Genomic DNA, 23,979 nt, shown 5'->3' with positions numbered 1-23,979 from the left:
AATCCATGCTTTAATTGTACAATATTGTACTAGTTTTTAGGTTGTTTTATACTGTAGTAACAGTAATTGGAATAAAGCTGCACTACTGTGTTCCATTTCACTTTCTGTTTATTCATTTAAAAAAATAACATTGTTTGAAATGAACCAGTGGGTGCTAGTGGGCGGAGATTCGGAAGACTGTAAACAAACCATCATCAAACAAATTCTTAATTCTGTGGACGACGGTGAACAACAGGACTCCTGAAAAGGATTCTGCATTCTATACTCTCACTGGGTTTTAAAGCACTATTATAGGAAAAAGATGGCTTCACAGACAGATTGTAAGTTGACATTTTTTACATTTACATAAACAATAACAGCTGTTATATCCATTTTCTGAAGTGTTATTATAGTTATTATAGTAGCTATTTAAGCTATTATTTGACCATGCTGGTCATTTATGAACATTTGAACATCTTGGCCATGTTCTGTTATAATCTCCACCCGGCACAGCCAGAAGAGGACTGGCCACCCCTCATAGCCTGGTTCCTCTCTAGGTTTCTTCCTAGGTTTTGGCCTTTCTAGGGAGTTTTTCCTAGCCACCGTGCTTCTACACCTGCATTGCTTGCTGTTTGGGGTTTTAGGCTGGGTTTCTGTACAGCACTTTGAGATATCAGCTGATGTAAGAAGGGCTATATAAATACATTTGATTTGATTTAGAAGTAGATCAACAAAGAGGGCAAAGTGCATCTTTTGAAGATATTTATCACAAAAACGTTTTTTTTTTCCTACACCTGACTCACAGCTCTTTGTTATTAATTGTTGCAGCGATACTGAGAGTTGGTGGCAGTTGTGGCAGCATTGGAAGAATTTGCAATAAAGAGAACAATCCCAGAACCTGTTCTTCACAACCTTTCAACAAGCCATTAATGTGCTTACACAAGGTAAGAAAGTCAAATGTTTAGAGAATATAATTATTTGGTGGAAATTCCCCTTGAAGTGGCTTGTCATTTAGTTTTTACTGCCAATGCATGCACTGCGTATCTCAGTGGAACGAGCATTCCTTCTCAGCTCAGGGTGTAGTGCCACAGCCAAGATTTGATATGCTTTAGATGCTTAGACAAGTTCTCACCCTGTCATTATGTGCTGTGTAGTTTCTGGTAAACAACTCTTACCAGAAACGGGTAAGGAAGTTTCAGTTTCAGTTTTGATCAAACAGACAAATATATGCTGCACCTTTCTTGACACGGTTCACTGAACCAATGTTTCAGTCATGAATGTCTCATCTGACGGAACAGGAACCCCAACACTGGTTTAAATGAACCTTAACATATTGTGAAGTAGCTCCACTATCCAGAATGTTCTTTTTGTCTATTAGTTAGGACTCAGATTATTCCTTCAAGTATCTGGACAGCATTCCACAGTCCAACGATTATTTTCCGAAGCAATCTTAAGAAGTGAAACAGGTTATAGGCAAGATACAGATAATCAACCATGACATCTGTTCTCGACAGGAATGTATTGTGATCAAACCCGTCTTTTCAATGCCAGTAGTCTATAGTATGGAATGTTCTTTGAAGTTCTTTTGACTTCACTTTCACTCTCAAACCAGCAACAGTCATCGTAATGTCCACACTTTGTTCTATTCAACAGTTCGCACAGGGGAAGAAAAGCCTCAAGCGTAAAGTACTTAAGTTGTTGGCACAAATAAAGGTAAGGTGAATTAAATACGTAGTATGTCTACTGCTTAGACAAAGTAGACATGCCACAGCAGTATCACAATGATGTGGGGTAGACGGCAGCAGAATCCTTTCAGCACTCAATTCGTTGTCCCTCTTTCCTTAGGGAACGGACAAAGAGAAAGAAGATTTCACCTTTGATGAGTCTAAATGTATCATCAGAGAGCTTGCTGCTGAACTGAGCAAGGTAGTTCAGGTACGTCAGTCTGTATAGAGAAAAGAAGGTATGTGATCATATGTTCTCTTACATGGCCACGAGTCATAATCAGTTGTCGTGTACCGTTCCTCACAGATCAGCAACACCTCCCTTCTGACCAGAGTGAATGAGGATGGATCTTGTCAAGAGGAGCGTCAAGACTTTATACTGCAGTGGGCTGAGGAACTGAAACACTCATCGCAGACACAACAGGTAAATAACACATACACCATGGGACAGTTACCACGGACTCATATTAAGCTTAGTCCTAGACTAAAAATTATTTGGGATGTTGATCCAGGACTAAGCTTATTCTCTGTCCGGGAAACCGCCCCCATATGTTGGAGGTTCACCTGGCGCTGGTTCAAACACAACACTACAAGCAGCATAAGTACATGTCATGTGCATACAGTGTTGACAGCCAGTAGCTATGAATGAAGTAACATACAGTGTTGACAGCCAGTAGCTCTGGATGAAGTAACATACAGTGTTGACAGCCAGTAGCTCTGGATGAAGTAACATACAGTGTTGACAGCCAGTAGCTATGGATGAAGTAACATACAGTGTTGACAGCCAGTAGCTATGGATGAAGTAACATACAGTGTTGACAGCCAGTAGCTCTGGATGAAGTAACATACAGTGTTGACAGCCAGTAGCTCTGGATGAAGTAACATACAGTGTTGACAGCCAGTAGCTCTGGATGAAGTAACATACAGTGTTGACAGCCAGTAGCTCTGGATGAAGTAACATACAGTGTTGACAGCCAGTAGCTCTGGATGTAGTAAAATACAGTGTTGACAGCCAGTAACTCTGGATGAAGTAACATACAGTGTTGACAGCCAGTAGCTCTGGATGAAGTAACATACAGTGTTGACAGCCAGTTGCTCTGGATGAAGTAACATACAATGTTGACAGCCAGTTGCTCTGAATGAAGTAACATACAGTGTTGACAGCCAGTTGCTCTGAATGAAGTAACATACAGTGTTGACAGCCAGTAGCTCTGGATGAAGTAACATACAGTGTTGACAGCCAGTAGCTCTGGATGAAGTAACATACAGTGTTGACAGCCAGTTGCTCTGGATGAAGTAACATACAGTGTTGACAGCCAGTTGCTCGGGATGACGTGACATACAGTGTTGACAGCCAGTAGCTCTGGATGAAGTAACATACAGTGTTGACAGACAGTTGCTCTGGATGACATAACATACAGTGTTGACAGCCAGTAGCTCTGGATGAAGTAACATACAGTGTTGACAGCCAGTTGCTCTGGATGAAGTAACATACAGTGTTGACAGCCAGTAGCTCTGGATGAAGTAACATACCGTGTTGACAGCCAGCTGCTCTGGATGAAGTAACATACAGTGTTGACAGCCAGTAGCTCTGGATGAAGTAACATACAGTGTTGACAGCCAGTAGCTCTGGATGAAGTAACATACAGTGTTGACAGCCAGTAGCTCTGGATGAAGTAACATACAGTGTTGACAGCCAGTAGCTCTGGATGAAGTTACATACAGTGTTGACAGCCAGTAGCTCTGGATGAAGTAACATACAGTGTTGACAGCCAGTTGCTCTGGATGAAGTAACATACAGTGTTGACAGCCAGTTGCTCTGGATGAAGTAACATACAGTGTTGACAGCCAGTTGCTCTGGATGAAGTAACATACAGTGTTGACAGCCAGTTGCTCTGGATGAAGTAACATACAGTGTTGACAGCCAGTTGCTCTGGATGAAGTAACATACAGTGTTGACAGCCAGTAGCTCTGGATGAAGTAACATACAGTGTTGACAGCCAGTTGCTCTGGATGAAGTAACATACAGTGTTGACAGCCAGTTGCTCTGGATGAAGTAATATACAGTGTTGACAGCCAGTAGCTCTGGATGAAGTAACATACAGTGTTGACAGCCAGTAGCTCTGGATGAAGTAACATACAGTGTTGACAGCCAGTAGCTCTGGATGAAGTAACATACAGTGTTGACAGCCAGTAGCTCTGGATGTAGTAAAATACAGTGTTGACAGCCAGTAACTCTGGATGAAGTAACATACAGTGTTGACAGCCAGTAGCTCTGGATGAAGTAACATACAGTGTTGACAGCCAGTTGCTCTGGATGAAGTAACATACAATGTTGACAGCCAGTTGCTCTGAATGAAGTAACATACAGTGTTGACAGCCAGTTGCTCTGAATGAAGTAACATACAGTGTTGACAGCCAGTAGCTCTGGATGAAGTAACATACAGTGTTGACAGCCAGTAGCTCTGGATGAAGTAACATACAGTGTTGACAGCCAGTTGCTCTGGATGAAGTAACATACAGTGTTGACAGCCAGTTGCTCGGGATGACGTGACATACAGTGTTGACAGCCAGTAGCTCTGGATGAAGTAACATACAGTGTTGACAGCCAGTTGCTCTGGATGACGTAACATACAGTGTTGACAGCCAGTAGCTCTGGATGAAGTAACATACAGTGTTGACAGCCAGTTGCTCTGGATGAAGTAACATACAGTGTTGACAGCCAGTAGCTCTGGATGAAGTAACATACCGTGTTGACAGCCAGTTGCTCTGGATGAAGTAACATACAGTGTTGACAGCCAGTAGCTCTGGATGAAGTAACATACAGTGTTGACAGCCAGTAGCTCTGGATGAAGTAACATACAGTGTTGACAGCCAGTAGCTCTGGATGAAGTAACATACAGTGTTGACAGCCAGTAGCTCTGGATGAAGTTACATACAGTGTTGACAGCCAGTAGCTCTGGATGAAGTAACATACAGTGTTGACAGCCAGTTGCTCTGGATGAAGTAACATACAGTGTTGACAGCCAGTTGCTCTGGATGAAGTAACATACAGTGTTGACAGCCAGTTGCTCTGGATGAAGTAACATACAGTGTTGACAGCCAGTTGCTCTGGATGAAGTAACATACAGTGTTGACAGCCAGTTGCTCTGGATGAAGTAACATACAGTGTTGACAGCCAGTAGCTCTGGATGAAGTAACATACAGTGTTGACAGCCAGTTGCTCTGGATGAAGTAACATACAGTGTTGACAGCCAGTTGCTCTGGATGAAGTAACATACAGTGTTGACAGCCAGTTGCTCTGGATGAAGTAACATACAGTGTTGACAGCCAGTAGCTCTGGATGAAGTAACATACAGTGTTGACAGCCAGTTGCTCTGGATGAAGTAACATACAGTGTTGACAGCCAGTTGCTCTGGATGAAGTAACATACAGTGTTGACAGCCAGTTGCTATGGATGAAGTAACATACAGTGTTGACAGCCAGTAGCTCTGGATGAAGTAACATACAGTGTTGACAGCCAGTAGCTCTGGATGAAGTAACATACAGTGTTGACAGCCAGTAGCTCTGGATGAAGTAACATACAGTGTTGACAGCCAGTAGCTCTGGATGTAGTAAAATACAGTGTTGACAGCCAGTAACTCTGGATGAAGTAACATACAGTGTTGACAGCCAGTAGCTCTGGATGAAGTAACATACAGTGTTGACAGCCAGTTGCTCTGGATGACGTAACATACAGTGTTGACAGCCAGTTGCTCTGGATGAAGTAACATACAGTTATGATAGCCAGTAGCTCTGGATGAAGTAACATACAGTGTTGATAGCCAGTAGCTCTGGATGAAGTAACATACAGTGTTGACAGCCAGTAGCTCTGGATGAAGTAACATACAGTGTTGACAGCCAGTAGCTATGGATGAAGTAACATACAGTGTTGACAGCCAGTAGCTCTGGATGAAGTAATATACAGTGTTGACAGCCAGTAGCTCTGGATGAAGTAACATACAGTGTTGACAGCCAGTAGCTCTGGATGAAGTAACATACAGTGTTGACAGCCAGTAGCTCTGGATGAAGTAACATACAGTGTTGACAGCCAGTAGCTCTGGATGTAGTAAAATACAGTGTTGACAGCCAGTAACTCTGGATGAAGTAACATACAGTGTTGACAGCCAGTAGCTCTGGATGAAGTAACATACAGTGTTGACAGCCAGTTGCTCTGGATGAAGTAACATACAATGTTGACAGCCAGTTGCTCTGAATGAAGTAACATACAGTGTTGACAGCCAGTTGCTCTGAATGAAGTAACATACAGTGTTGACAGCCAGTAGCTCTGGATGAAGTAACATACAGTGTTGACAGCCAGTAGCTCTGGATGAAGTAACATACAGTGTTGACAGCCAGTTGCTCTGGATGAAGTAACATACAGTGTTGACAGCCAGTTGCTCGGGATGACGTAACATACAGTGTTGACAGCCAGTAGCTATGGATGAAGTAACATACAGTGTTGACAGCCAGTTGCTCTGGATGACGTAACATACAGTGTTGACAGCCAGTAGCTCTGGATGAAGTAACATACAGTGTTGACAGCCAGTTGCTCTGGATGAAGTAACATACAGTGTTGACAGCCAGTAGCTCTGGATGAAGTAACATACCGTGTTGACAGCCAGTTGCTCTGGATGAAGTAACATACAGTGTTGACAGCCAGTAGCTCTGGATGAAGTAACATACAGTGTTGACAGCCAGTAGCTCTGGATGAAGTAACATACAGTGTTGACAGCCAGTAGCTCTGGATGAAGTAACATACAGTGTTGACAACCAGTAGCTCTGGATGAAGTTACATACAGTGTTGACAGCCAGTAGCTCTGGATGAAGTAACATACAGTGTTGACAGCCAGTTGCTCTGGATGAAGTAACATACAGTGTTGACAGCCAGTTGCTCTGGATGAAGTAACATACAGTGTTGACAGCCAGTTGCTCTGGATGAAGTAACATACAGTGTTGACAGCCAGTTGCTCTGGATGAAGTAACATACAGTGTTGACAGCCAGTTGCTCTGGATGAAGTAACATACAGTGTTGACAGCCAGTAGCTCTGGATGAAGTAACATACAGTGTTGACAGCCAGTTGCTCTGGATGAAGTAACATACAGTGTTGACAGCCAGTTGCTCTGGATGAAGTAACATACAGTGTTGACAGCCAGTTGCTCTGGATGAAGTAACATACAGTGTTGACAGCCAGTAGCTCTGGATGAAGTAACATACAGTGTTGACAGCCAGTTGCTCTGGATGAAGTAACATACAGTGTTGACAGCCAGTTGCTCTGGATGAAGTAACATACAGTGTTGACAGCCAGTTGCTCTGGATGAAGTAACATACAGTGTTGACAGCCAGTTGCTCTGGATGAAGTAACATACAGTGTTGACAGCCAGTTGCTCTGGATGAAGTAACATACAGTGTTGACAGCCAGTAGCTCTGGATGAAGTAACATACAGTGTTGACAGCCAGTAGCTCTGGATGAAGTAACATACAGTGTTGACAGCCAGTAGCTCTGGATGAAGTAACATGCAGTGTTGACAGCCAGTTGCTCTGGATGAAGTAACATACAGTGTTGACAGCCAGTTGCTCTGGATGAAGTAACATACAGTGTTGACAGCCAGTTGCTCTGGATGAAGTAACATACAGTGTTGACAGCCAGTAGCTCTGGATGAAGTAACATACAGTGAGCTCCAGAAGTATTGGGACGGTGAAACATTTGTTATTGTTTTGGCTCTGTACTCCAGCACTTTGGATTTTAAATGATACAATGACTACCATGATTACATATGGTCCTGAATGAATAGTGAATAATGATCATTGAGAAAGTTACAGATGCACAAATATCAGACTCCCAAGACATGCTAACCTCTCAACATTACAATAACAGGGGAGGTTAGCATTTTTTGGGGGTTATGATATTTGTGCGTCTAACTTTCTCACTCATCATTATTCACGATTCATTCAGGACTATCTGTAATCATGGTAGCATCCACATTAATGAAGATGTGTTTAGAAACATATGACTTTTGCAATAAAAGTGACTCCAAAATGACACAATACATTATTTACCATTAATTTCTATTGGGCACAAAATAATCTGAAACACAACCAAAACAAACAGCAAATGCATCCAACAAGTGTGTAGAGTTACAAGTTTGATGTAATCATTGCGTGCTAGGAATATGGGACCAAATACTAAACTTTTGACTACTTTAATACACATATAAGTGAATTCGTCCAAATACTTTTGGTCCCCTAAAATTGGGGGACTATGTACAAAAATATCTAAACGGTTCACCTGTTATGGATGAAAATACCCTCAAATTAAAGCTGACAGTCTGCACCTTAACCTCCATAGTCTTATATAATTTAAAATCCAAAGTGCTGGAGTACAGAGCCAAATTAACAACAACATTGTCACTGTCCCAATACTTTTGGAGCTCACTGTATGATTTACTGTTGAGAAATGCAAACAGAGGATTGTAATAAACCACCTGTTTTGCTGTTTACCAGACACCAGCAGGGAAAATCACAAGACACAGGAGAAGTGACGACCTTCCTGATCAACAGAAACCAGACAGGGAACAGAAACTGAGGGAAGCCACGAAAGCCCTGTCTGAGTGGGCCTGGAGACTCAAGGATATGGAACAGGTGAGAGGAACTAAAAATAAACCACAAAAAATAATCTGTAACATTACAATGATACATATTACAAGGAGATTATCCTACAATATCACCCTATGTCTCTGCGTCTCTGCAGGACTCAGTGTGTCCGAGTGAGGATGTGTGTTCAGTACTGCAGGACCTGGAAAGACAGAGGAAGAGGGGGAAGCTTCCCAACATGCTCCCTGTCATGGACTTCCTCATCTGGAGCATAATACAGGAACAGCAGCAGGTCAGCCATCAACAGAGACTTATTGAATGTCTCTTTAAGTGACATTTAAATACGGCTGAACTGTAATATAACATGGCTGTTGTTTTCACAGGGTTCCATTGTAAAGCATTGGCTCAGAAATAGACAAAAGTCCAGAAGTCGAGGTGAGTGTTCTCCTACGAAAATAAATAGTTGCACAATATATAGACTCCCAGTAAAACACCAACGTTTCGGTATCACTGTGCCTCTAGGTTTCAGAGCAAGTGACGTAACCGACTGAAAGGCTGCTAGCTCGCACCACCGCTAACTAGCTAGCCATTTCACATCCGTTACACCTCCTTCAGGGTGTTTTACCCAATAAATTACTGGGAGTTTATATATAGAGAGCGTGCGACTCTCTTTATTTTTATTTTTTATAGCTTACAGTTTATTCGCTGTTAGTCAGCACCTCCACACAAAATAATATTCTCTTGGTGTGCTCCAGCTCATGCTTTTTATTAGGTTATTAAATAAGTCAACACAGATCGTACTAATCAGTTCATTTATCTAATATGTTTTGGTTTTCTTCATGTTTTTCCCTTAGTGACTCTGAATCGCGTTCCTGACTCAAGTACGTCAAATCCCACAGTTCACCTCTGCTTAAAAAAAATGACAAATTAAATGTTTTGTAGCTCTTCCTTGCTAACGTGATCCTAAGTGTTGCCTGTTTCATTACAGTTTGGACCTTGATTTTGAAAGCATCAGGTTGGTATGGTTTATTGCCAACGCAAATATTATTCAAATGAGATAAAAACTGAAAGACTTGTTTCATTGTTCTGGTATGATTAACAGCCTCATTATTTCAATATCTTTGCAGTTGAGATCACTCTGGATGAGAAAACAGCCAACCCAAATCTCCTACTGTCCGCTGACAGGAAAAGAGTGAAAATGGCCACCATCATTGAGGATGTTTTCGATCCCTGGGATGGATACAGCCCTAGTTCCCACAAGTATGATGGCTGGTGGTGTGTGCTTGCAAAGGAGGGCTTTACATCTGGGAGACATTACTGGGAGGTGAGAGTCAGGGGCAAGGCAGAGTGGAGGATAGGTGTGGTTAGAGAGTCAGCACCAAGGAATGGCTTTGCAAATCTGAACACAGAAGCTGGTTACTGGAACTTGCGTCTGCAGCTTGGGGAGCTCATGGCTCTAAGTGCACCAGTCATTAAACTGAACCAGTCTCCACCCTCTAGGTTAGGGGTGTTCCTAGACATAGAGGGGGGACAGGTATCCTTCTATGATGCAGAGGAAAGATGCCACATTTACACTTTTAATGTCAATTTTGATAACTCTGGAAGGATTTACCCTGTGTTTGGAACCATTGAGACAGACAAAGAGCTGGTTATTCTGTAGGGAAAATAACTTGATGCAAGCTGTCCGGCTTACTTTATGGACATCTCAATGTATAGTTGCTGACTGTCTCAACTCACAATTCCTTGAGATTACAAAAGGTGTTCCTCAAGAGTCCATTTTAGGGCCCGTATTATTCACACTGTATGTAAGCAATTGGGGGAGAACAGCCTTGGTCAGAGAGGTGACCAAGACACAATGGTCACTCTGACAGAGCTCCAGAGTTTCTCTGTGGAGATGGGAGAACCTTCCAGAAGAACAACCTTCTCTGCAGCACTCCACCAATCAGGCCTTTATGGTAGAGTGGCCAGACAGAAGCCATTCCTCAGTAAAAGGCACATGACAGCCCGCTTGGAGTTTGCCAAAAGGCACCTAAAGGAATAAGACGATGAGAAACAAGATTCTCTGGTCTGATGAAACCAAGATGGAACTCTTTGGCCTGAATGCCAAGCGTCACGTCTGGAGAAAACCTGGCACCATCCCTACAGTGAAGCATGGTGGTGGTAGCATCATGCTGTGGGGATGTTTAAAATAGATATATATATATATTTCACCTTTATTTAACCAGGTAAGCTAGTTGAGAACAAGTTCTCATTTATAACTGCGACCTGGCCAAGATAAAGCAAAGCAGTGCGACACAAACAACAACACAGAGTTACACATGGAATAAACAAGCGTACAGTCAATAACACAATAGAAAAAAATAAAGTCTATATACAGTGTGTGCAAATGGCATGAGGAGGTAAGGCAGTAAATAGGCCATAGTAGCAAAGTAATTACAATTTAGCAGATTAACACTGGAGTGATAGATGAGCAGATGATGGTGTGTAAGTAGTGATACTGGTGTGCAAAAGCGCAGAAAAGTTAATAAAAACAATATGTGGATGAGGTAGGTAGATTGGGTGGGCTATTTACAGATGGACTATGTACAGCTGCTCAGATAGCTGATGTTTAAAGATAGTGAGGGAAATGTAAGTCTCCAGCTTCAGCGATTTTTGCAATTCGTTCCAGTCACAGGCAGCAGAGAACTGGAAGGAAAGGCAGCCAAAGTAGGTGTTGGCTTTGGGGATGACCAGTGAGATATACCTGCTGGAGCGCGTGCTACGGGTGGGTGTTGTTATCGTGACCAGTGAGCTGAGATAAGCCGGAGCTTTACCTAGCATAGACTTATAGATGACTTGGAGCCAGTGGGTCTGGCGACGAATATGTAGCGAGGGCCAGCCGACTACAGCATACAGGTCGCAGTGGTGGGTGGTATAAGGTGATTTGGTAACAAATCGGATGGCACTGTGATAGACTGCATCCAGTTTGCTGAGTAGAGTGTTGGAAGCTATTTTCTAGATGACATCGCTGAAGTCGAGGATCGGTAGGATAGTCAGTTTTACTAGGGTAAGTTTGGCGGCGTGAGTGAAGGAGGCTTTGTTGCGAAATAGAAAGCCGATTCTAGATTTGATTTTGGATTGGAGATGTTTGATATGAGTCTGGAAGGAGAGTTTACAGTCTAACCAGACACCTAGGTATTTGTAGTTGTCCACGTATTCTAGGTCAGAACCGTCCAGAGTAGTGATGCTAGTCGGGCGGGCGGGTTCGGGCAGCGAACGGTTGAAAAGCATGCATTTGGCTTTGCTAGCATTTAAGAGCAGTTGGAGGCCACAGAAGGAGTGTTGTATGGCATTGAAGCTCGTTTGGAGGTTAGTTAACACAGTGTCCAAAGAAGGGCCAGATGTATACAGAATGGTGTCGTCTGCGTAGAGGTAGATCAGAGAATCACCAGCAGCAAGAGAGACATTGTTGATATATACAGAGAAAAGCCCGAGAATTGAACCCTGTGGTACCCCCATAGAGACTGCCAGAGGTCCTGACAACAGGCCCTCCGATTTTACACACTGAACTCTGTCTGCGAAGTAGTTGGTGAACCAGGCGAGGCAGTCATTTGAGAAACCAAGGCTATTGAGTCTGCCGATAAGAATACGGTGATTGACAGAGTCAAAAGCCTTGGCCAGGTCGATGAAGACGGCTGCACAGTACTATCTTTTATCGATGGCGGTTATGATATCATTTAGTACCTTGAGCGTGGCTGAGGTGCACCCGTGACCAGCTCGGAAACCGGATTGCACAGCGGAGAAGGTATGGTGGGATTCGAAATGGTCAGTGATCTGTTTATTAACTTGACTTTCAAAGACTTCAGAAAGGCAGGGCAGGATGGATATAGGTCTGTAACAGTTTGGGTCTAGAGTGTCACCCCCTTTGAAGAGGGGGATGACTGCGGCAGCTTTCCAATCTTTAGGGATCTCGGATGAAACGAAAGAGAGGTTGAACAGACTGGTAATAGGGGTTGCAACAATGGCGGCGGATAATTTTTGAAAGAGAGGGTCCAGATTGTCTAGCCCAGCTGATTTGTACGGGTCCAGGTTTTCCAGCTCTTTTAGAACATCTGCGATCTGGATTTGGGTGAAGGAGAAGCTGGGGAGGCTCTGGCAAGTAACTGCGAGGGGTGCGGAGCTGTTGGCCGCGGTTGGGGTAGCCAGGAGGAAAGCATGGCCAGCCGTAAAGAAATGCTTATTGAAATTCTCGATTATCATGGATTTATCGGTGGTGACCGTATCGCCTAGCCTCAGTGCAGTGGGCAGCTGGGAGGAGGTGCTCTTGTTCTCCATGGACTTTACAGTGTCCCAAAACTTTTTGGAGTTAGAGCTACAGGAAGCAAATTTCTGTTTGAAAAAGCTAGCCTTTGCTTTCCTGACTGACTGTGTGTATTGGTTCCTGACTTCCCTGAACAGTTGCATATCGCGGGGACTATTCAATGCTATTGCAGTCCACCACAGGATGTTTTTGTGCTGGTCAAGGGCAGTCAGGTCTGGAGTGAGCCAATAAGCAAAAGGGGCATGCCCAAAGGGGCATGCTTATTTAAGATGGTGAGGAAATTACTTTTAAAGAACAACCAGGCATCCTCGACTGACGGGATGAGGTCAATGTCCTTCCAAGATACCTGGGCCAGGTCGATTAGGCAGGGCCTGCTCGCAGAAGTTTTTTAGGGAGCGTTTGACAGTGATGAGGGGTGGTCGTTTGACTGCGGACCCATAGCGGATGCAGGCAATGAGGCAGTGATCGCTGAGATCCTGATTGAAAACAGCGGAGGGCAAGTTGGTCAGGATAATATCTATGAGGGTGCCAATTTTTACGTATTTAGGTTTGTACCTGGTGGTTTCCTTGATAATTTGTGTGAGATTGAGGGCATCTAGCTTAGATTGTAGGACTGCTGGGGTTGTTAAGCATATCCCAGTTTAGGTCACCTAACAGAACGAACTCTGAAGATAGACACATATGGTGTCCAGGGCACAGCTGGGAGCTGAGGGGTGTCTATAACAGGCGGCAACAGTGAGAGACTTATTTCTGGAGAGATTCATTTTTTAAATTAGAAGCTCGAACTGTTTGGGCATAGACCTGGAAAGTATGCCAGAACTTTGCAAGCTATCTCTGCAGTAGATTGCAACTCCTCCCCCTTTGGCAGTTCTATCTTGATGGAAAAGGTTGTAGTCGGGTATGGAAATCTCAGAATATTTGGTGGCCTTCCTAAGCCAGAATTCAGACACGGCAAGGACATCAGGGTTGGCGGAGTGTGCTAAAGCAGTGAGTAAAACAAACTTAGGGAGGAGGCTTCTGATGTTAACATGCATGAAACCAAGGCTTTTTTGATTACAGAAGTCAACAAATGAGAGTGCCTGGGGACACGCAGGGCCTGGGTTAGCCTCCACATCACCCGAGGAACAGAGGAGGAGTAGGATGAGGGTACGGCTAAAGGCTAGAAAAACTGGTCGTCTAGTGCGTTGGGGACAGAGAATAAAAGGAGCAGATTTCTGGGCGTGGTAGAATAGTTTCAGGGCATAATGTGCGGACAGGGGTATGGTGGGGTGCGGGTACAGTGGAGGTAAGCCCAGGCACTGAGTGATGATAAGAGAGGTTGCATCTCTGGACACGCTGGTTATACTGGGTGAGGTCACCGTATGTATTTCAGAGGCAGGGACTGGGAGACTAGCCAGGATCGAGGGAAAGATGAAAGGAGCAAAGTACATAGAGATCCTTGATTAAAACCTGTTTCAGGGTGGCTACTTTGAAGAATCTCAAATATAAAATGTATTTTGATTTGTTTAAGCCTTTTTTGGTTACTACATAATTCCATATGTGTTATTTCATAGTTTTGATGTCTTCACTATTATTCTACAATGTAGAAAATAGTAAAAATAAAGAAAACCCTTAAATGAGTAGGTGTGTCCAAACCTTTGACAGGTACTGTATATAAATATGATATTTCAGTTTTTTATTTTTAATAAATTTGCAAAAATGTCTTAATGTCTTAACCTGTTTTTGCTTTGTCATTTTCGGGTATTGTGTGTAGATTGATGAGGAAAAAAACAGTTCATCAATTTTAGAATAAGGCTGTAACGTAACAAAATGTGGAAAAAGTCAAGGGGTCTGAATACTTTCTGAAAGCACTGTATATGAACGCTGCTGCCTCTTTAAATCTATGATGATTCTACAAGTGATGTGCTTTATTTGAATGGTTTTCTTTTATAATATGTACACATATTAATGAAGTATGGAATCAATGTATATAAAAATAGCCTATTTATTTATTTTTTCACCTTAATTTAACCAGGTAGGCTAGTTGAGAACAAGTTCTCGTTTGCAACTGCGACCTGGCCAAGATAAAGTAAAGCAGTTCGACACACAACAACACAGAGTTACACATGGAGTAAAACAAACATACAGTCAATAATACAGTAGAAAAAGTCTATATACAGTATGTGCAAATGAGGTAGGATAAGGGAGGTAAGGCAATAAATAGGCCATGGTGGCGAAGTAATTACAATATAGCAAATAAACACTGGAACGGTAGATGTGCAGAATATATATATATATATTTGTATATATGAATGTGCAAGTAGAGATACTGGGGTGCCAAGGAGCAAGATAAATAAATAAATACAGTATGGGGATGAGGTAGATACTTATACATAAAACCACATAGCATTTCCTGTTTTTGCATGCAGCAGTGTATTACAATTTAGGACACTGTGGTTTCTACATTGAACTGCCTGCAGAGCTAAACACGTAAAACCTCCAACACCATTGTTCTGAATAAGAATTGTGTTAGTGCATGTAACTCACTACAGTGTCGACCAGTTTGACAGCACTGCAGTCAGATAACAACATGTAGATGGACTCAAAGACACTGCCGTTTGACAACATTGGAAAGTAGCCAAACAGGATGAATGCTGCTTCTGGCATGGGTGGCAGGAAGCCTAGCGGATAAGAACATTGGTCCCTGGTCTGAATCCCTGAGCCGTTCTGTCGTTGAGCAAGACAGTTAACCCTCAACAACAACTGCTCCCCGGTGCGCCGACAACGTGGATGTCGATTAAGGCAGCTCCCAGCACCTCTCTGATTCAGGGTTAAATGCGGAAGACACATTTCGGTTAAATGCATTCGGTTCTGCAGCTAGGTATCCCCTTCCCCTTTCCCCATAAAACAATAACTGAAAGCCAGGAACTCTGTTCTGCTTCTTTCCTGCAAACCAAGGCAATTTCAGATAAGAATATAATTCATAATGATGAGATCTGCCAACAGCCCAGGTCTGGTTTGAAAGCTTCCCCCACCTAGACATTCTTTGAAAGGTATAGAACAGGTCTGAGGTTGTGTGATAACAATGTCAGCAATGAGAATAGCCTCATTGTTGAGATTTTCTCCGATCATGACAGCTAAGCAGAAACATCGTACAAGTTCACTGGAGTTGATTATACGATGCAAATATGTTACCAGAGAAGCTGTTTCTAAACATCTTCGACACTCACTCCCATTCTCTTGATTTTTTTATAGGTCAGGGATTGCTTTCGGTATGTGTAGTGGCCAGAGGATGGCACTATAAATCCCAGTCTGTGAGAGGTATATCAATTTCTATCTGAAATTTCTGTGTTAGGTGAAATGTGTCCATGTGAAGGTGAAAAGCTTCAAGTTCCTCTGCGTACATATCATCAACAATCTGAAAAGGTCCACCCACACAGACAGAGTGGTGAAAAGGTGCAACAGCGTCTCTTCAACCTCAGGAGGCTGAAGAAATTTGTCTTGGCCTCTATGACCCTGACAAACTTTCACAGATGCACAATTGAGAGCATCCTGTCGGGCTGTATCACTGCCTGGTACGGCAACTGCACTGCCTGCATCCACAGAGCTCTCCAGAGGGTGGTGCAGTCTGCCCAACGTATCACCAGGGGCACACTGCCTGCCCCCCAGGACACCTACAGCACCCAATGTCACTGGAAGGCCAAAAAGATCATCAAGGACATCAACCACCCGAGCCATGGCCTGTTCACCCCGCTATCATCCAGAAGGTGAGGTCAGTACAGGTGCATCAAAGCTGGGACAGAGAGACTGAAAAACAGCTTATATCTCAAGGCCATCAGACTTAAATAGTCATCACTAGCAGGTACCACTCAGTAACTCAACTCTGCACCTTAGAGGCTGCTGCCATATATACATAGACATGGATTCACTGGCCACTTTAATAATGTTTACATACCGCTTTACTCATTTCATATGTATATACTGTATTCTATTCTACTGTAATATAGTCAATGCCACTCTGACATTGCTCATCCTAGTATTTATATATTTCTTAACTCCATTCTTTTACTTTAGATTTGTGTGTATTGTTGTGAATTGTCAGATATTACTGCACTGTAGGAGCTAGGAACACAAGCATTTCGCTACACCCGCAATAACATTGCTAAATATGTGTATGTGACCAATAACATTTGATTTGATGTGCCAAACTAAGGAGAGAGACCTGTATGATCATCATGTATGTATGATCATCATCTGTATGTCAAAGCCATTTGACCACTGGAGAATATTTGGGTTGTATGAGCGATTAAAAAAACAATGCATATGACAAATCAATTGTTCCTAAAATCCACTCCACTAATCAACAAGGCATTTTCTTTCTTTTCACACCTCCTCATGTATTTCATCTACAGCCTTCCTCATCCACCACCATGTCCTTGTAGACTACATTGTTGTTGTTGTTGTAGTAGAGCATGGAGACAGGCGATAGGCGGATGGGTACTCAGCAGGGCTGGGGCATGCCGCAGGGGTCCAGGGAGTGTGCCAGCGTCTGCAGGAGGGCATGGTTGGTGCCGTTCTGCCTCTCTCGCTCAGCAGGAATGGGCACTCTACGTGGCAGTAGTCCTACCAGCCCACGTCCTTGAAGTCGATGTAGCGGTAGCATGACTTCAAAATCAAATCAAATCAAATTGTATTTGTCACATGCGCCGAATGCAACAGGTGTAGACCTTACGGTGAAATGCTTACTTACAAGCCCTTAACCAACAAAGTAGTTTTAAGAAAATACCAACAACTAAAAAGTAAGAGATAAGAATAACAAATCATTAAAGAGCAGCAGTAAATAACAATAGCGGGGCTATATATATTTCTTTTTAAATTTCACCTTTATTTAACCAGGTAGGCCAGTTCTCATTTACAACTGCAACCTGGCCAAGATAAAGCAAAGCAGTACGGAAAAAACAACAATACAGAGTTACACATGGGATAAACAAACGTACAGTCAATAACACAATAGAAAAATCTATGTACAGTGTGTGCAAATGTAGTAAGATTAGGGAGGTAAGGAAATAAATAGGCCATAGAAGTGAAATAATTACAATTTAGGATTAACACTGGAGTGTGCAGATGATGATGTGCATGTGTAACAGTATAACTTTAGTACGTCCCCTCACCCCGACCTGGGCGCGAACCAGGGACCCTCTGCACACATCAACAACGGTCGCCCACGAAGCATCGTTGCCCTTCGCTCCACAAAGGCCACGGCCCTTGCAGAGCAAGGTGCAACCCTACTTCAGGTCTCAGAGCAAGTGACGTAACTGATTGAAATGCTAGTAGCGCGTACCCGCTAGCCATTTCACATCCGTTACACATGTAGAGATACTGGGGTGCAAAAGAGCAGAAAAATAAATAAATAACAATATAGGGATGAGGTATTTGGGTGTGCTATTTACAGATGGGCTGTGTACAGGTACAGTGATCGGTAAGCTGCTCTGACAGCTGATGCTTAAAGTTAGAGAGGGAGATAAAAGTCTCCATCTTCAGTGATTTTTGCAATTCGTTCCAGTCATTGGCAGCAGAGAACAGGAAGAAAAGGCGGCCAAAGGAGGTGTTGGCTTTGGGGAAGACCAGTGAAATATACCTGCTGGAGCGCGTGCTATGGGTGGATGTTACTATGGTGACCAGTGAGCTGAGATAAGGCGGAGCTTTACCTAGCAAAGACTTATAGATGACCTGGAGCCAGTGGGTTTGGCGACGAATATGTAGCAAGGGCCAGCCAATGAGCATACAGTTGCAGTGGTGGGTAGTATATGGGGCTTTGGTGACAAAACGGATGGCACTGTGATAGACTCCATCCAATTTGCTGAGTAGAGTGTTGGAGGCTATTTTGTAAATTATATCGCCGAAGTCAAGGATCGGTAGTATAGTCAGTTTTACGAGGGTATGTTTGGCAGCATGAGTGAAAGAGGCTTTGTTTGCGAAATTCTAGATTTAATTTTGGATTGGAGATGCTTAATGTGAGTCTGGAAGGAGAGTTTACAGTCTAACCAGACACCTAGGTATTTGTAGTTGTCTACATATTCTAAGTCAGAACCGTCCAGAGTAGTGATGCTAGTCGGGCGGGCAGGTGCGGGCAGCAATCGGTTGAAGAGCATGCATTTATTTTACTACTATTTAAAAGCAGTTGGCGGCCATGGAAGGAGTGTTGTATGGCATTGAAGCTCGTTTGGAGGTTTATTAACACAGTGTCCAAAGAAGGGCCAGGTGTATACCGAATGGTGTTGTCTGCGTAGAGGTGGATCAGAGAATCACCAGCAGCAAGAGCAACATCATTGACATATACAGAGAAAAGAGTCAGGGAGTACCGGTACAGAGTCAATGTGCGGGGGCACCGGTGTCGAGGTAATTGAGTTAATATGTACATGTAGGTAGAGTTATTAAAGTGACTATGTATAGATAATAACAGAGAGTAGCAGCAGCGTAGAAGAGGGGGGGGGGGGGGTTAATGCAAATAGTTTGGGTAACCATTTGATTAGCTGTTTGGGAGTTGAGAGACCACTCTCCACTTCCGCCGAGAGCAGCACTGGAGCGGGTTCAGGGATATGGGCCACCAATGAGGTCTGGAACTCTGGGAAGGTTACTGTTGGCCCGAACGGGAGAGTGTTTCCCAGGTGGAGGGCCATGATGGTGTCCCTGGCCAGGGTGTGGGCGGGTTGAGGCTGTAGCTCCAGCCCGTAGGTCCTCCCTGGTTTAATTAACGCATTGAATAACAGATTCAATACATGGAACAACAGATAGAACATGGAACAAAAACAATCTGAAGGAAGTTTGTTCTGAAGTGTCTGTCCTTTATTGGACACATTTAAGAAAGATCAGGAAACATTTTACAAATATATATATTTTTTTACATGTATTTAAACCATTATTTTTGGCACTAAACTGTCTCCATATAGACTTCCATAGAAAATGTTTAACTGGTACTGGGGTACCTTCCGACGAGTCTCACCTTTCCACAGAGGGGTCCTATTAGTGTCCAGCCCAAACTGTTCGGACACTACAGACAGAAGTTGGCAGATCGGCTCTTCCGACTTCGTGCTTGTGAGAGTCTCATCTTTCCATAGAGTGGTCATAACCGCTCTAGCTCTGTCACCTTTCACTGCAGATGCAGAAATGCGACATGCGGTGGATTGAGATGCATCCAATGCAAAAACACTGATTGTGTTGTTATGCTAATTAGATTCACACGGGGCCTTCGAAATTGACTGTAGGGGGTTTTAAGCCAGTTCTCAGCCAAGGCTGTGAGGTCCAGCGTGAGGGATCTGGGCTCTGGTTTCTAGCTGCACCTACTGGGACTGGGACAGCACCAGCCTGCGGTTGGCCTCGTGGCTCGCTCCCCTCAGGGTCGCACGCAGCACCTTGTACAGGGATACACCGAGAGCCTGTGGGCCCAGGAGGAACCTTGGTGTGCGGAACACGTCCCACTGGAACTTGATTTCAAGCTGCGCCAGAGAGAGCTGCTCCAAGGGCTGCAGAAAAGACACGTTGAAGAATAGATGTTTCTCCACACAGCCGTGGCCCTCAAGCTCCAGCCTGACACCAGTCTGAAAAAACAAGACATATTAGGTTCACACTTTAGTAGGGCCCAGGTTTCAATTTACAATTGAATTTTCAATGTCACAGTCAATACAAGCCTTTATCTGTAATAAAGAAAGCCAATGCTCTCTGACTTTGTCCCCCTGGTTGATTTTTCATTGGTATATTTTGCCCCAAAAACAATAGGAGTGAATTAACTCAGAAGCAATTGTTTTCAAAGACCAAACGGTATCTCTTGAATATCAAACTTGTTTAAAATTGATTGTGTATGTATGCCTATGTTGGGATGGCCCTGGAGAAATGTAACCACTCAAATTCATAGACAGATCTATGGATGCAATGACTGACCATACATAAAATATTGTTTATACCATGTTTTAAGCTAAACAATGTTTGCTTACAATTACATTGTTTACAATGGAGTAGGCTACAACAATCCAATGGGCACAGATGTCAATTCAATGTCTATTCCACTTTGGTTCAACGTAACTTCAATGAAATGGCGTGGAAACAACGTTGATTAACCAGTGGGAAGCTTCTTCTGGGATTCTGATGGTGTAAGACAGTAGAACTAAGCTCACGAGGCATTTAGTCTAAGTTATATTCCTCAATAGTCAATTACGTGTTTTTCTGTTGCGTGATTTCAGTCTTGGAGGTGTGTTTCCTGACCTATTCTGCGTTTGGTTAATGATATTTGTCCCACATGAGACGCAAAAAGCCTATTTCACTTCCTCAAAATCGCCAGAATGAATGTAAAATAACTCAAGAAATCTGTAATTAATGTCGACATTTTGGCCAATAATGTTTTAATTGCTCAATTTTACATCTAACTGAGGTGTTTGGTGTAGTATTTCTCAAGTAAAAAAATGCGCAAACGTGTTGTCATATGTAAACAAAGTCAGAGCTGCTGGGCAGGTCTGTCTTACTGTCTATGCTATTGGATAGAGGGCAATCACCGCAACTGTACACCCCAAGTTAGTGGGCAAATGGACATTGTCAAATCAAAACCCAACCTTAATTTACCCATTGTGATGCAGTGATGTTCCAAACACCGATTTAGACAAGACTGACTTCATGACCAAAATTATCCTGTTTACAGTTTGTAGTCAATTTTGACACTAGAATAAATGTTTCTGACTCAAATCGATGCCACATAGGCCATTTTCGATGGGATTTGTTGCCTTTGAAAGGCAGTCGCTCATTAAATGTCCACAAATGTAGCAATCACAGATTGCCTCTTTAAAGTCTACTCGTCAGTGTTGTAATTGGCTGTGACAATCGCCAATTAATTTCTCGCGCTGGACCAGAAAAATGCGAAAACTGTTTTGACTTTGTGGCTGTGTTATTTAATGGAAACCGGGGCAAGCAGCCAATGTAGAAACCGCTGTAACTTTCCTGGTTGCTAAAAATCTACACTGTTCGCTCAATTTCTGTTTAAGTGAGAAAACAAGCACTGAATAGTGTAGGATATAATTTTACCATCTGTGAAATATATTTTCAATAAAAAAAATAGTTTTTACAGCTGTTTGAAGCTGGTGGACCAAAACAGAAATTAAAAGGCTCAAGTGGGAGTCTCTGCCATGTTACTGAAATGGTATTCTGGGGAGGGAGAATTGAATGTAGCCTAGTGCTGTTGGAATTCACCTAGCTTCCACATAGGGGAGAAATTCGGAGAAATTGTGTGTAGCACCTTTAACTTCCCAATTTCATAATACTTTATTTCATAATACGTTTGACCACTAGATGGCAGTCACTGGCCTTTAAAGAAATGCCGGCTATGCTGTCTTCTGGACTGCATGTTTCCTTAACTTGTAGCCTGGATTTAGAGCATGCAAACATCACAAGAGCCGAAAGTGCTCAAGACATTGTGCCATGTACCATGACCAAGGATAGAGTACTATACACAACCAGCCCCTATGTCTAAAGGGGATACGGCTACCATTAAATGAGCAACCAGCAGTTGCTACATCAATTATTTTTTACTTATAAATTGATATTTATCCATTCATTATTTTAGAATATAACTTACGACTCATGAGCTAAGTTCGACTGTCGTACCCCATCAGAACCCAAAATACAAGCTTGTAATTTTTTTTTAAAATGTCAAACCGCCTCAAAACATGGTTTAAACTAAAACGTTGATACCATAGATGGTCAATCCTTGTATCCATAGCTTGGTCAACGATTTGAGATAACAATTCTCCAGCCTCACCCCTCATCTTTTTACCGAACCGGGGTGGGGAGGCCACTTAGTTATTGTTTCTACTGCTGATTGCCACTTTAACTGTACATTGAGGGAGAATGCAGAACAACAGAAGGCCCTCTAGGTGTCATGAGGAACAAAGCAAGTCAACAGAAAAACCACTTGGCTATTATCAAAATAGATTTTATTCTAGACGTTTCAAAGATCTGAGTGATATTACAACAGTCAAATGCGTAGGTTGCAGAGAGAGTCTCAGCAACCATATGAGAGAGAGAACATAACAAGGGTGAGGGCAAAGACAACATGGAACAAAAAAATCTGCAAATAGGTATTTACATGGTCCATGGTGTTATGACACGTCCTTGTTAAAGTTGAGATTTATTGTTTTTGTTCATTTTTGCGTACATAGCTACAAATAAATCTGAATTATAAAAGTTTTCCAAAGAGTACAAAACCTTCAAGGGCTTTTTAGACATAGCAAAGATAGAATTAGTACTTTAGGTAGGAACCAAAAAAAATTAGCAAACACTTGAATGCAGTGTAAAAAGCGTCTCTTTTTAAAAACAAAAGGGTTATAAAATACCATTCCACTGTCATAGACTTCATAATAAATAGTGTCATCATGGTACAATCCACTCACTGTTGATTATATTAAAGAAAACTTCAAAATACTCTTAGCTTCTGTACAAAATGTGTTTGTAAAACAAGTGACATTCTGAGAAAGAAAATCGCAAAGGAGGCTTTTGAAAAGACAAAAAAACAACAACATTGGTGTTTTAAAGCGACGGGATGATAGCTAGGGCTAAGATATGGGATTTCGGAATGCCATGAAGTTGGCCTGGATCCAATGTGTAACCAATAAGTCAACAGTTTAGACACTACTATTTCCCCTTCCGTTTTAACGGAACTACTGCACACGTTCAGCTGAGTGAAATAAATCCACGAGCATTAATCCCTGTCTGGATGTGCCAACCAGGGTTAGGAGTCAACTCTAAATGAAATTTATGGGATGAACTGAACTTTCAATTCAAGAATGGAAAAAAAGTGCCATTCATTTTCAATGAGGATTTTTTTTTCAATTCTTGAATTGAAAGTTCACTTACAGAATGAATCAAAATAGAAATGACTACAACCCTGGTTTAAACATCTCCCTGTTACACATTATTCTGAAGTGCAGAAAAAAAAGAACATATAAACCCAGTCTTAGGGCTGCTCTTCTCTTTTATAGCTATGACCGTTTAATGGTATTTTATAAAGAACCATTTCTCATGGTAAAAGACTCACATGATGTATAGTACCGCCACATTTTCCAAGCATGTCTTCGAGAGTTACAGATTTTTTTTTTTAAAAACCACCCTTGCACTTGTGGCATATAAAAAGAATCGCCTGTGATGTCACAGATATATTATATGTAGTTACAATGTTACATGAAGTCATATATGTTCCAAAGTCCGCTTCTCATCTCAACTAATCTCCCTGCAAAAGAAACAGAAGGAAAAAAAGGCTTTAAAAAAAACTGCACCTTCTGAAACACTACAAAACAAAAACGCTGTCTATCCATGTATAGGCC

At 42.5% G+C, this 23,979-nt stretch overlaps 1 protein-coding gene across 1 annotated transcript; it reads left to right on the top strand.

Annotated features, from left to right (window-relative positions):
- The first annotated feature begins 220 nt into the window (after window positions 1-220).
- Window positions 221-10,216, top strand: si:dkey-18p12.4 (SPRY_PRY_C-I_1 domain-containing protein). The gene is made up of 11 exons (XM_039003343.1): window positions 221-320; window positions 808-923; window positions 1,633-1,692; window positions 1,825-1,914; window positions 2,011-2,127; window positions 8,248-8,385; window positions 8,495-8,629; window positions 8,721-8,772; window positions 9,192-9,218; window positions 9,326-9,352; window positions 9,465-10,216. The coding sequence occupies exons 1-11, from the start codon at window positions 302-304 to the stop codon at window positions 9,995-9,997; spliced, it is 1,314 nt and encodes a 437-aa protein (XP_038859271.1). The 5' UTR covers window positions 221-301; the 3' UTR covers window positions 9,998-10,216.
- The last annotated feature ends 13,763 nt before the right edge of the window (window positions 10,217-23,979 follow it).

The sequence above is a fragment of the Salvelinus namaycush genome, chromosome 11 (genome assembly GCF_016432855.1).
Source record: "Salvelinus namaycush isolate Seneca chromosome 11, SaNama_1.0, whole genome shotgun sequence".
In the NCBI taxonomy this organism is placed as follows: domain Eukaryota; kingdom Metazoa; phylum Chordata; class Actinopteri; order Salmoniformes; family Salmonidae; genus Salvelinus; species Salvelinus namaycush.
This window is presented reverse-complemented; position numbering and strand designations above follow the sequence as displayed.